The 13,349-nt window shown below is 40.5% G+C and overlaps 1 protein-coding gene across 2 annotated transcripts; it reads left to right on the top strand.

The window, feature by feature from the left end:
* The first annotated feature begins 1,571 nt into the window (after positions 1-1,571).
* Positions 1,572-13,069, top strand: slc43a2b (solute carrier family 43 member 2b). Of its 2 annotated transcripts, XM_054755489.1 has the most exons (15): positions 1,572-1,590; positions 1,808-2,091; positions 5,125-5,419; positions 5,511-5,566; positions 5,664-5,740; positions 7,888-7,980; positions 8,060-8,193; positions 8,730-8,926; positions 9,002-9,145; positions 9,516-9,533; positions 10,015-10,147; positions 10,769-10,901; positions 11,386-11,459; positions 11,542-11,665; positions 12,419-13,069. In XM_054755489.1, exons 2-15 carry the CDS (start codon positions 1,932-1,934, stop codon positions 12,578-12,580), a joined length of 1,800 nt encoding a protein of 599 aa, XP_054611464.1. In that variant the 5' UTR covers positions 1,572-1,590; positions 1,808-1,931; the 3' UTR covers positions 12,581-13,069. The 2 variants fall into 2 exon arrangements, with proteins under 2 accessions (XP_054611464.1, XP_054611465.1); XM_054755490.1 differs by lacking the exon at positions 9,516-9,533.
* Positions 13,070-13,349: the final 280 nt, after the last annotated feature.

Genomic DNA, 13,349 nt, shown 5'->3' with positions numbered 1-13,349 from the left:
ACAAGAAAAGAAAAAACACACACACACATACACTGCTTACATACACATTCCATCCAGCATCAATAGTGACACACACGTATCGTTTCAGCAGCAAGGCACCCTTGGAGAAAACAGTAAAAAGTGTGCAATTTTGCTGCATGCTTTGAATGGGAAAACGTAGCACCATCTAGTGTACAAATATAAAAATAAGACTGCAAGGGAAGCTCAGCTTCCACTAAAATGTCCAAAGAAAAAAAAGTGGTGAAATATGTACTGCTGTGTGTCCATTTCATTGAATAAATATGCGTTCAAATAACATTTCTTCAGAATCAGCTCCTTATCACAGGCAACTGACATGATTTCCTTCTCATTCATCCCCGCAGCGCTACGCGCTTTTACACAGTCAGATGCTGAGCGTCTACTGACTTTGAAGGGGAAGCGTAGAGTGTGTTGTTCCACTGCGCAAAACGTCGGTCATTGGATAAATGCTGGGCTTTGTCCCACCCATCAGACCCTCAGTGCTTCTGGGGGTGTATGGGGCAGTGGGCTGGCTCGGACGCTCGGCTTCTGCATGATGATAGGATTATCTGCCTGAGGCGACATCCCTTTCTGATTGACAATGAAATGGGCGAATCAACGATCTTAAAGTATAAACCTCCTTCGGAGCATTTTCCAAGTTTTTCATTCCATTGTTCTGAACTGATCCGGAGACTTTACCGACCACCGGCGACTTTGTCTTTGTTCAAAACGGCTAGCGTTGTGTTTGGCGACTCTCTTCTCTCACACTGCGGTTTCTTTCCTCAACGAGCAGCGGCAGCTGCAGAGCTCCCCCCCCCCACCCCCCCCACCCCCACCCCGATCACTCACACTCACAGCCGTTCACACAATAGCCTCGCTGCACATCATGGCAGATACTAGAATTTACATATAAATAAATAAACACCGGAAAAAGGCCGGAAAAAACTTTCCCTCCTTGAATGACCAGCAGCCGCCACGGTGCATTAGTTTATGTTCAGATAAATGTGTAATCAAAAATGATATTTTAAATAGTTTTCAATAGGACTTTTTTGTCGTTAAGAACAAATGTGCCCGTTTTTGTGTAGATTTACGGTTTTAAGCTAATTAAGGAACAGAGGTGACAATTCTAATGTATGTTATATATTATATTATATAATATAATATATTATATTCTTATATATATATACACAGTAATATATAATGATATAGTATTTACTATTGTTTAAAAATGGAAATCCTCTCTTAAGTGTTCCATAAGACACTAGAAACAAAGCAGTCTTAACGCTGATGACCTGAGTTGCTGAATGGTTTTGTCCACAATCATTTGTTTGTCTGGTGGTCAGAATACAGTAATTGCAGGGTAAATGCTGCGGTTGGATGGGCCTCTAGTTGAGGACATTTATGCAGGGAGGTTAGGGGGTGGGGGGGATAGTTAGTGAGGGGGGCCCTGAGGTGATGGAGTCCCATTTTTCTCTCAGAGTCCAGTTTGGACCAGTTTTGCCCACTTTTTCTTCCCAGCAAACAACAGAATCCCAGTGATGCCATTATGGGTGCTCACTCAGACATAGTGGTGATTTTTGCTCTCAAAGGAAGGTTAATAATGTTCCATTTGTCCTTACTGTACTGAACTTTTTTTGTTATATGAAAATGAATGCTGATGTGGTTTAAACACACATGCAGCGCATTCAGTTATCATCAGCAGTTACTGTAATTGCAGTCATAAAAGCTGCCCTGACTGTCCTTCAGTGTTTTTTCAGAGATAGGCCGCTTATAAAACCTCCCCTTCCCTCTTGTGCCTTTGTCTTCCCAGATAAAGTGATCTCCGATACTTCATCGGTCAGTCAGCGAGGCGACACAACCACCTCCCTCTCCTTTCCCTCAGTCGCTCTCTACACTCCAGCTCTTCACTACTGTAATATTTCCCTCCCTCAACCATGGCTCCGACTCTGGCCACAGCATTTGCCCGCCGCTGGTGGATGGCGGTGACTGCCATCGTTGAGAATCTCCTCTTTTCTGCTGTACTTCTGGGATGGGGATCGCTCCTCATTATGCTCAAATCAGAAGGCTTCTACTCGTACCTGTGCAGCGATGAGGGTGAGTCAATGACCCGTTGGGGTAACTCAACACCACAGCTTTTTCACTGTGTTGAACAACGGAGGGTTTCTTTTTTACCTAGTTGAATCCAGGTGCATACAATAGATCGTTTCTTTGGTTTGTGACAGTTGAAAGTGTTGTATTATGCATTCCAGGCCACTAGTTGGCGACTTTTAAGGAAACACTACACATAAATACACTAATTTCTTGCCTCCTTCTTGAACCCTTTGAATTTGATGTAGAATCTAGACAAAGAATGTAGAAAAAGTTGAGTATGTAAAGCATTCCAACCAGAAAGGGAGCGGCAAAGGTTAATTTAGGGCAGACTTATTGGCTCGGAACCAAAGGCGATACATTGTATCACATCTTGTCCATGGTGCCTTAATGTCTTAGCTGCCATTTGGCTGAATGAAGTTTGTTTGCTTTGCTCATCTCCTGGATTTATTTGTTTGACCATTATTCTCTGTCAGCGATTGAAAGTTCACCAGGAATGCTGAAAAAATCCAACTAAGTTCTAAAAGCAAACAAATATTCAGGCCTAGTGGCTGAAAATCAAAGAACAAAATGCTATTACAGTGTTACCAAGGTTTTCGTATTTTGTTCGTATTTATTTGTTCCAAAACATCTAACAAAAAACAAAACCGAGGCAATTTTTCCCATAGGAATTAATGTAAATCCAATTAATTTGTTCCAGACACCCAAAAATATTAACAAAAATAAATTTTTAGAGAATAATTATAGTTTTACATGCAAAACTGCTAAAATTATTATAAATGACAAATGGATGGAACATATTGTTGTGCAGATGTCCTGCCTGTGGCAAGATTAAATTCAACAGTGTTTCTCACCTTCTTTATGAAATTGCTGGCGCTCGCAACTTTCTATGGCCCCATGGCGGGTTATTTAGCAGTCGCACTCAATAAAAAAATGCACGGACAATGAGCCAGCATCACGTAGGATGCTTTGTTTGGGCACCTTAGTATGGTCCGCAGAACGATTCAGTACGGGGCAAACGGACTAGCTTTTTACGCACAATATTGTACAAAAAAACGAGACAGTGTACAAAAAGAGGCAAATGTTTGGCAAAGATTTTCGTCGAAAACCCAATCATAATCACAAACACGAAGGTTTGACTGGACTACGGTATTTGTCCATTATTAAATAGCTCATGCACATAAATCAGGATTTTTTCTGCCATTTTTAAGTAAACCTGAAATCAATTCAAGAACCAAATCGACAGAAAAGCAAGACTGTGGATGTCATACTGTATCATTGTGTGTTTATAGGTAGCTTTACAGTGCTACAGTCATTTGTTCAGTGTATCAGCGGGAGCATTTCTCAAGTATTAACACACAATTCCACAGGGAATGGCAATTTCTAGTTAATAATAACAATGAAGCCCAGGTGTTCAAGTCTGTTTTTCCATGTGGCAGTTGCACAGGAGACAACCCCTGACCGCAGTAAATATTTGTCCTCCGTGTTAGCATAGGTAACTTCCTGCTGTGATGATACAAATGTCTTATCTTGACGATGATGTAAGAAGGAGATGACTCCAGCACAAGCTCAGCTCTTTTCAGGCATGTGACAGGTGATAGCAAGACAGAGGAAGGCAGCAGCCAGCACTTTATTAGCTGTATTATGGAAGATTAAAGTCCGCTGATAAAGGGACAACAGCCTGATAGGAAAAGTGATGAATCTGAGGGGATGACTGTAACAACAAAATGCAGGAAATGAAGGATAATAATGAAGTGTAGTTTGTTGAATACAAAATACAATACAATACAAAGGTAATCTATTATAAGTATTATAGCACACATACACACATTTGAGGATACACATTGTTAAGATAAGCAAATTGCAAAGCAAACATAGAAAGTGTCTGGTAAGAAAATAGTTGTTTTAGTAATAAAATAAGCACTTTCAAGCAAGGCTATCATAATTTTTCATACATATTTGAATGTCAACCAGTTCCACAAAATTGTATTTTCTTTGTTAAACACAGTAAATTATGTTAAATGATGTTTTTTTTTCAAAATTAAATGGGATGGAATCTGCTGATACAAGGTCAGTGTTGAGTTTTTGTAACACATGCATGGAATCTGCTGATTCAAGGTCAGTGTTGAGTTTTTGTAACAGCGTGCATGGACTGCTCACGTTGATCATCTGATTTAGCTATTAGAAACACATGTCACTGTGATGTGTAGTGTAGTGACCTTACTGCGAACTACGCAATTGTATTTTTTAAACAATGAATATTAAGTTCGCACAATACTGCCTCAATGTATTGTTCTTAACTAACAAAATCTTGTTGCATTTGACAAAAATTTCATCTAAAGGTTATTTTTTCACAGAATTTGTTTGTGTTAAAAAATCATTATTGTTAAATGACAGGGTCTATAAATATTAAGCATTGTTATCTTTGAGTAAAGGCAGTATTTTTTTTAAATTGGATCAGGTGCATGTGTACAGTTCCATTAAATTATATTAATTTATTCCCAACAGTTTATTATCTTCATTTTGTAGCATCTTTCTTGGCTGCACTGATTCATAGTTTATGTGTATGGTGTTTTTTTTTTGTCCAATCAAATTTCAGCTACTATGTGTTGCCATGTCAATGTGGGGCCTTCAGAATCAGGAGTGCTGGTCCATGTCACATACACACTAGTAGCAATAGAGCTGTTTTTTTTGCCAATCAGACTTCAGATTCGCCTCTCAGGGCCAGGTCGCCAGCCCACAGTGACATCAGCACTTTTCTGTCCTCTGATTGGTTGATCAGAGGACTGAAGGCCCAGGCACCTAATAAATCGCTCGGCACTGGTATCCAGTTAGTGTAATTATGTAATCATGAACAGACTTTTCCTTGATGAAAATGCCACCAGTCTCACAATTAACGGTGGGATGGAACCACTTCCTGTGACTCTTGACTCAAAAGATTGGACATTATTCTTTTTGTAAAACTGACATTAATGAAAGGATCTGTCACAAAAGAGCAAGGGTCAAAATAAATATGTCCTATTGGCCTTACATTTTCAGGTAACAGCTCCAGCTACAACCTGTCCCTGTCGACAACCGACGCACCCGACGAGTATGTCGACTATTATGACGGGAGCGACGGGGCGGTGGTGGCCCTGGGGGACGGGGTGGAGATGAAGCCCCTGGCCCCCACTGACGGGCAACTGAGGATGAATGGCTGGCTAATCTGTAAAGAGCAGGATGAAATGTTGAACCTGGCCTTCACTGTGGGCTCCTTCCTCCTGTCAGCCATCACGCTACCACTGGGAATCGTCATGGACAAATACGGGCCTCGCAAACTTCGACTTTTGGGCAGGTAAGGACAAATCAAGATGATCCGTTGTGCTGCATATCCAAATACTTTTGCATAGTGTATTTAACGAAACAAATTGTGTTTTCCGTGTTAGCACATGCTTTGGCTTGTCCTGTTTGCTCATTGCATACGGAGCCTACCAACCAAATGGTGAGTGTGCATGAAAAGTGTTAACACATACAGTTTTATATTTGGTTGTTAGTTATTACAGACCGACAATAACCTGTCTGACCTGCTTCATTTGCAGAACTCTCTGTCCTTATCTTTATTGCCCTGACTTTCAATGGCTTTGGGGGCATGTGTATGACCTTCACCTCCCTGACAGTAAGTGTTTGAATGCATGTTTGTGCTGTGTAAACTGTAGTAATGTAAACTTTACAATACATTATCAGCTGTTGGGATTTTGAGCTTTTCATACATCCATAACACCATGAATGGACCGCATGCAACATGCTAGACGAGCCCTGTGTATCCCCCACCATCAGCTTTGGTTAAAAAAAAAAGGCTTTGCTACACGTCTCAAAATAAAGCCAGCCGGTCTCAAAATAAATCAGTCAACTACAGGCATAGGAGCTGTATGTTGTTTTTCTTCAGCCAACAGGCTAATGTAGCGTAACGTCACTGTTAAAATGTACCGTAGCTCACATAGCTTTGCTAGTGTTGTCCTCCGGCCCTACTCCTTATTGTTATGTTGTGTATGTGATATATAGCATCTACTTTATTGGACAAGTGCAGAGTTACTGTATATAGTAATCCCTTGTTTAATTGGGTCCAGACCTGACAGTGATAAATGAATTTCCACAAAGTAGGATTCAATATTTTTGTAGTTTCGAAGAAAACCTGTTTACGACCTTCTAAACCTTTTAAATACCGTGTCTAACGTTATTAGAGCAGACATAATAAGAGTAAATAAGCCATTTAAGACATAAATAAGTCTTGTGTTGCTCTAAACATATTCCATAGGAGAGATGGTGGGCGGACAGGAAATGACGTCAGGGGTTCGGTGTTGAGTTTTAGCTTGGTGTGGGTTACTGCAGTAACAGTAGCCCGTGTTTTTATTAGGGATTTTTTATTAAGGATTATTGTGCCTGTTGTGAGATAATTCAAACCAGCAATAAAAGCTTTTTGTTCCAGCGATCAAGTTTTGCATTTGGGATTCTTACCAAACATTACAGTGACATTACTGACACCTAGTGACCAGTGTAGAATACTACATATCATTCACAGTGCCTTTGAATGCGTCTTCTGAATGCCTTATATACGTATACCCGTAGTTCCTTTAGCCATTTTCATGCTTGAAAATGCTTATTCAGGCATTTTTTTACTAATAACAGGTCATATTCAACCACGAAACAGCATGATTTATTAATTAATATATTTTTTAAATAGCGTGATAGAGTGAAGATTCGGAATTCAAACCATGACTTAGTGAGGGACGACTGTTTATGTAAAAAATGCATAATGTGCACAATTGTGGATCTTGGAACCACACACTATGTCTGAGACAGGGTGGATAAACACAGCTCATTAAATACGGACTCTTTAAAGGAAAATAGTGAATGAGTGCATTAGTAACCTTAAACTTAACCTGATTAGTAACACTAAACAGAAATCCAGTTTAGTTACATAGTAACACATGAAGCAATTGAGGTGAAACAGAGTGCACTGCTTGTCTGTAACCAGGAGAGGAATTGTTTCAACTAATCTGCAGTGTAAAGAAGAACAACATGACATCATCTATGGAAAGTTGAGCTCCTTCCACTATGACACAACTAAGTCAGAAACACATTTACATACAACTTCCAGTCATTGCTTTTTGTTGTTGTCCACTTTTCCCACTCCGGGAATTAAACGAGGCTTACAGCCAGAGACAGAGAAAAAAAACAACTGATGCCCTTTAGGAGTTCACAGCAGTGACACCCTTTGCATTCTTTTCCCCTTTGTTTCCTCCCTTTGCCATCATTGGAGCCCTATAGGGAGTCACAGTGTCCAAAAGTGTACCATGGTGATCACCACAGAGGGGCTCTGTTCATGTAAATCTCCCTATAAAACATCCCACCACTGTATACAATAAATAGGGTGCTGTGCCCCTTTATCACACTGGTTCTATACATTAAATCCCCCTTTCATTCCATCTCTTTCGCAAAACAACAAGCATTCGGTTAATTATTAAATGACTCTACCTCAAGCCGTACCAGGCATGGCCTTTAAGGTGTTGGGCAACAGTCAGCTGCTGGCTCCTCGCCATGAGGGCACCCCTCCACTTTCTCCACTTCCCCATCTCTTACGTAACTGAATGTGCTTGTTGTTGTTCAGTCTCTGGAAAACAGTGCAGCTTGGAAATGTCATTATTTTTGGATGTCTGGTCAGCCATTTCTCTAATTTTTCACCTGTTAAATGCGACTTCATGATAGTATTTTTTGTTGAAAAATGAAGGATAGCCGTAGAAAACATCTGCCTGTCTCTCTCAGTTGCCCAATATGTTCGGGGACCTGCGTTCCACCTTCATCGCCCTGATGATTGGCTCCTATGCATCCTCTGCTGTTACCTTCCCTGGTGTAAAGGTAATAGGAATCCTTGTCAACCACCCTTCATTTAACAACTTTTACGTTGTTTTGACCATGGCTGTGTTCTTTTGCAAAGGTGATCTATGACTTTGGAGTGCCCTTCATCACTATTCTGGTGGTATGGGCTGCCTGTGCTGGACTGGTCTTCCTCAACTGCTTCTTCAACTGGCCATTAGAACCCTTCCCAGGACCCGAGGACATGGATTATACGTTAGTATTGCACATAGTAATACACAGTGCGATGTCACTTTTAAGACAGATTACATGCAAAATCACAGAGTAGGCGTATACATTCAGTATAACTAGAAATGCATGGTAGTAGATGACCACAATGTATCCCGATGGACATCGTCTGCATTACATTTTTAAACAAAACAATAATAAAAACCATCAATACTATACAAAAACGCAACATAACAGTGTGTGGCATTACAGAATTGGGGATGGATATCATTACTAAAGCGACAAACGCAGTTAACCCTTTATCTTCGAATACATCGTCTGTAAACAACTCCAAAGCTCTACACTACACCATCATTTGGAGCAGTTCAGAATCAATATTTGTCTAATAATATGACAAAATCATAAAAAAATAAAAATAAAACACATCACACTCACCACTCATAGAACAAACCCTTTCCCAGACTTACATATATAATTTATACCTGGATATGTAAACTCACTTATCTGCTTATTTTATCTCCCCACTACCATCTCATCACTACCATCATTCCCTGCTGTCTCAGGGTCAAGATCAAGTTCAGCTGGCTGGGCTTTGACCACAAAATCACAGGCAAACAGTTCTACCGTCAAGTGACCACAGTGGGCCGTCGTCTCAGCGTGGGCAACAGCCTGACGCAGAAAGATCTGCCCATCAAGGAGGGCCACAAGCTATGTCTCTCCACCATGGACCTGGAGTTGGAGGGCAAGGCCAAGGAGGAGTGTAAGAAATGCGGCCATAGCCATCAACCATAGCGTCTCTACGTGACTCTAATCAGTATTCTCCTCTAATCTGCAGCCCAGTCATTCCTGAAAAGTATCATCAGCCCCATCTTCCTGCTCAGTCTGGTGACAATGTCGGTCACTCAGCTGCGCCTTTTGTTCTACATGGGGGCCATGAACAGCGTCCTCGAGGCGCTCAGCGATTCCGACCTCAACACAGGTTAGGGTTCTTCTGAAACATTTTCAGCGCTAGGTGTTTTATAAAATGATCAATATTTTTTTTTACATAAAAGTAAAGGCCTTAACCCTAACGCCCAGTCCCAGAGGGTTATAGCTCCTAAAAAATCGAATTCAAAGACGACACATTTATACATATATACTGGATATATTTTTTACAATTAAATGTTATCTTGAACCACAGGTTGGGAACCCCGGATATAACCAGTTTGTAATAATGGCTATATATAGCGTTGTTGTAGTGAAATATAAGGTTTCCAGTGTTATATAACAGTCCAATTCAATAGTACTTAGCTTTGTTGTTAAAAGTTGTTTGTCGAATGACTAAAACTGTTCAAAAAATTTATTTTCAGTGGAAAGAATAGAAGTTGGTAAGATTCCAGATTAGTCAGTCATTGTTCTTTTAAGTAGACTAACATTTGTATAACATTTGGCAGTTTAGCATACTGCAGTCTCACACTGTTCCGGCTCTTGATTGTTTCTGCCGTCTCGCATTTATTTAACATTTAGCACCTTAGGCCCACGACCTCTACTATCCTACATTTTCTTCCTAGCTTCTATTGTTACCTTATATTTTGCCTGTGAGGTATGTACAGTACATTCAGGCTTAGGTTGAAAACACCATTAATCATTTGTAATAATGATTAACTGACTTTGCCCTCTTAAGTACATATCACATGAACAATTTCGCTCTCTTGCACCTTTTCTTAACCTTCCTTTGATGGTATTATTAGTATTCATTATTGGTTTGTTTAATATCAGTGTGCTTCCCTCTCAAGACTAACCATTAACTACTTTCACCTTCACAGTCTTTCTTTTCTCAGTATCTAATAGTCATTTTTTTCCTCACAGTGAGTTTGTACTCCTCCATCTTTGGCGTGCTGCAGCTACTCTGCCTTATGACCACTCCTGTGATTGGTCAAATTATGGACTGGAAGTTGAAGGACTGCGATGATGGGGAGGAATCGAAGGACGCCTGCAGCAAGTAATCCTTGTTCCCAATGAAACTGATATAGACTTTGAGTTGAATATCATAACCTATACCAACGCTCCCGAGATACGGTGAAAATATGCCTGCTAGAAGCTGTGAGCAGTATAGCAGTTACAGCATTGGACCAAGGTTGTCCAATGTGTTTATTAATTAATTACAGAGAGATATATTCTAAAATATTTCACACAAATTCACTTTGTCACCTGTAGCACAAAGCTAAGATGTCGATGTTTTGCTCAGATAGGTTTTAGCATCTTTAATGCACAAAGTGTTTCTTTTTTTTTTTTTTTTTTTTTTACTACGGTCTCTCGTATTATCTTCAAAATGCTTTCGCACAGTCACGGGTGGACTGGGACAAAAATTTGGCCCTGGACTTTTTGGTTCAGACTGGTTGCAACCGACCCCTCATTACAAATTGTTTATAAAAGAAACCCATCGAGGTTGGGGCCGAACCTGGACCCCTGTTCTGAGACACCCTGAACAGTCCAGTTGCGATGGATTCAATGCCCTGAGAGTACAATCACCTGGATGAATAAGACATGTCTTAAAGAATACATTGTTGACCATTGAAGTGTGATTGCTTGACTCTTGAAGCTCTTTGTTTTTAACCACCAGGGACAAGCCAAAAACAAAGCTAAGAGACAGAAAGACTCAGAAAGTGACCAACGCCCTGAGAGCATTTGTGCTAACAAATCTACTTCTGGTGGGCTTTGGGATCACTTGCCTGATACCTAACCTTCCTCTGCAGGTAAGTGGTCATTAAGTGCTTTGTCGTAGTTATTTACCTAACTAGTATACCGTTCCAAAACAAACCAGCTAAACTGTATCACTTGGTGGAAAAGTGGCTACAGACATTCCTTCTTCCAAAAAATCTTAATATAGAGATCCCACATTCCTTAACTACCGTACCGACCTGAATATAAGACATGCATGAATTTACTGTACGATAACCCCTCAAAAAACATAATAAATATATACAGTATGTATATTTACCTTTTTTTCAAACTGGTACATTGCAAAAAAAAAGGATCATGGCTGCTTCATTGATCAACATTATCTGAAAATTGTCATCTCCTCACTTATTTTGCATGTAAAGAGCTCTAAGTCCCACCTTTTTCAGACTTTTTTCAAGGGAAAAACAATCGGGTATTTCCCCTACATTTGTTTGAAAATTGTCTGTTTAATATGCTTCAGTTTGGTGACCAATCTCTTCTACTTCCCTCTTGTCTCAGATTGTTTCATTCATTTTGCACACGGTGGTGAGAGGATTCATTCACTCAGCTGTTGGTGGCCTTTACGCTGCTGTGTAAGTGTCCCCGCATTGCACTATGAGCACATTCACATCATCTTCTTACTGTGAGCTAAATGCTCTTGGTGTGTTTTTCCAGGTACCCTTCCTCACAGTTTGGCAGTCTAACAGGCATGCAGTCACTAGTCAGTGCTGTCTTTGCTCTGCTGCAGCAGCCACTCTTTTTGGCTATGATGGGACCCCTGGGGGGTGACCCATTCTGGGTACGTATTTACTCACGCACACAAACACATGCCACAAAACCAAGACGGGAACAGGAAGATGTCGACGCCAGTCATTTGCCAATATGCTTTAAGTTACAGTCATGGAAAAAATGATTAGACCACCCTTGTTTCTTCAGTTTATTGATCCATTTTAATGCCTGGTACAACTAAAGGTACATTTGTTTGATCAAATATAATGATGGTAACAAATATAGCTCATAAGAGTTTAATTTAAGAGCTGATATCTCGCAACTTCAGTGGTTTTCTTGATAATAACCAAAATCACTTAAGTTTCGTACATGAATAGCTATAGCATTGTACTGCCAAAAAATGTAACTCATGAGCTATTTTTGCTGTTATTGTTATATTTGTCCAAACAAAGGTACTTTCAGTTGTATCAGGCACTAAAATGAACAAGAAACTGAAGAAACAAGCGTGGTCTAATCGTTTTTTATCATGACTGTAAGTGCTGTTCATGTTAGCATATGTTTCATCAAACTTGTGTGTGCATTTGATGTCAGTACCTGGAATTAATTTGCCATCATTGGTCCCTTCTCTGGTGGTATCACAAAAAAAAAACAAATAAAAAAGCAAAAGACTAAAAAAAACCCCATCAAGTTTTGTTTCAATTTTGAGCCACATTTTTCCAGAAATGCTTGCTTGAACTTCAAATTGTACAACCTTTCTCCAGCTTGCTGCTCACTCACTGTTCTCATATCCTAGGCTTGACTAATTCAGGTGTTATCCTTACAGGTCAACATCGGCTTGCTCGCTGTCAGCATGCTGGGCTTCCTGCTGCCGCTGTATCTCGTTTGCTACAGACGGACACTCCACCAAGAACGCCATGAGAAGGAGAACAACGCCAAGATCTACATCAAAATCAATGGATCCGACATCCCAGAGGCCTTTGTTTAATTGACAGAGGCGTCAAGGCAAAGACAACACGAAGGACGGATGATTCCTGATGACCAACAACTGAACAGTGCCATGCGGACACCAGCCTGCAAAAGGACGAATCCTCTTTAGATACTATATTTATAAGTGTTGGGAAAATGTACATACATTTATGCTTTTTATACAATATTATCCAAATTGCTGTGTTGAATAAAATGTGTGTGTGTGCAGCAGTAAAGTATCAAGGCCAGACGTCTCGCTGCAGGATGTGTGAATCAGTTGTTTTGCAGAGTGGAGACAGGACGCCCTGTCTCTGGTTGATAGTGTGAGCAGAAGAATCAGTTTCAACCGGCGCCAAGAATGTTCCCTCCCTTTAGCGGTTGAAACTGCATGTAACTAGGGCATACCCAAAGCAAAATAAAAAGGCAACGAGACAGAGGCTGACTCAGAGTGGGTTGGAGGATTGTAACTGAGCAGTCTCTGATCACTCTCCTTGCAAGTAAAACTATACTCACGTCTTTGTGTCTTCTTTCACAGTTGGTGATATAATGTTTGGTGTTTGAACCTGACATTAACTTGGTCCTTCGAGCCGGATCCCAATATTCCTGACGATTCCAGCACTCGAGTGAGACCCAGGTAAGACTGTGGCCACAGCATTATCACCCTTTTCGGGACTGGTTTCTCCTCTTGGACTGGAGTCGGATGGATGACGGGGACATCGGGACATAAAGACGTGTGAGTAGTCTTTGTTTAAAAAGGTGTGTGTGGGCCAGTGTGCCAAGGCCAGTGT

This window comes from Dunckerocampus dactyliophorus, chromosome 16, assembly GCF_027744805.1.
Source record: "Dunckerocampus dactyliophorus isolate RoL2022-P2 chromosome 16, RoL_Ddac_1.1, whole genome shotgun sequence".
Classification (NCBI taxonomy): Eukaryota; Metazoa; Chordata; class Actinopteri; order Syngnathiformes; family Syngnathidae; genus Dunckerocampus; species Dunckerocampus dactyliophorus.
Note: the sequence above shows the minus strand (reverse complement) of the source record. Positions and strands in the feature narration are given on the sequence as shown.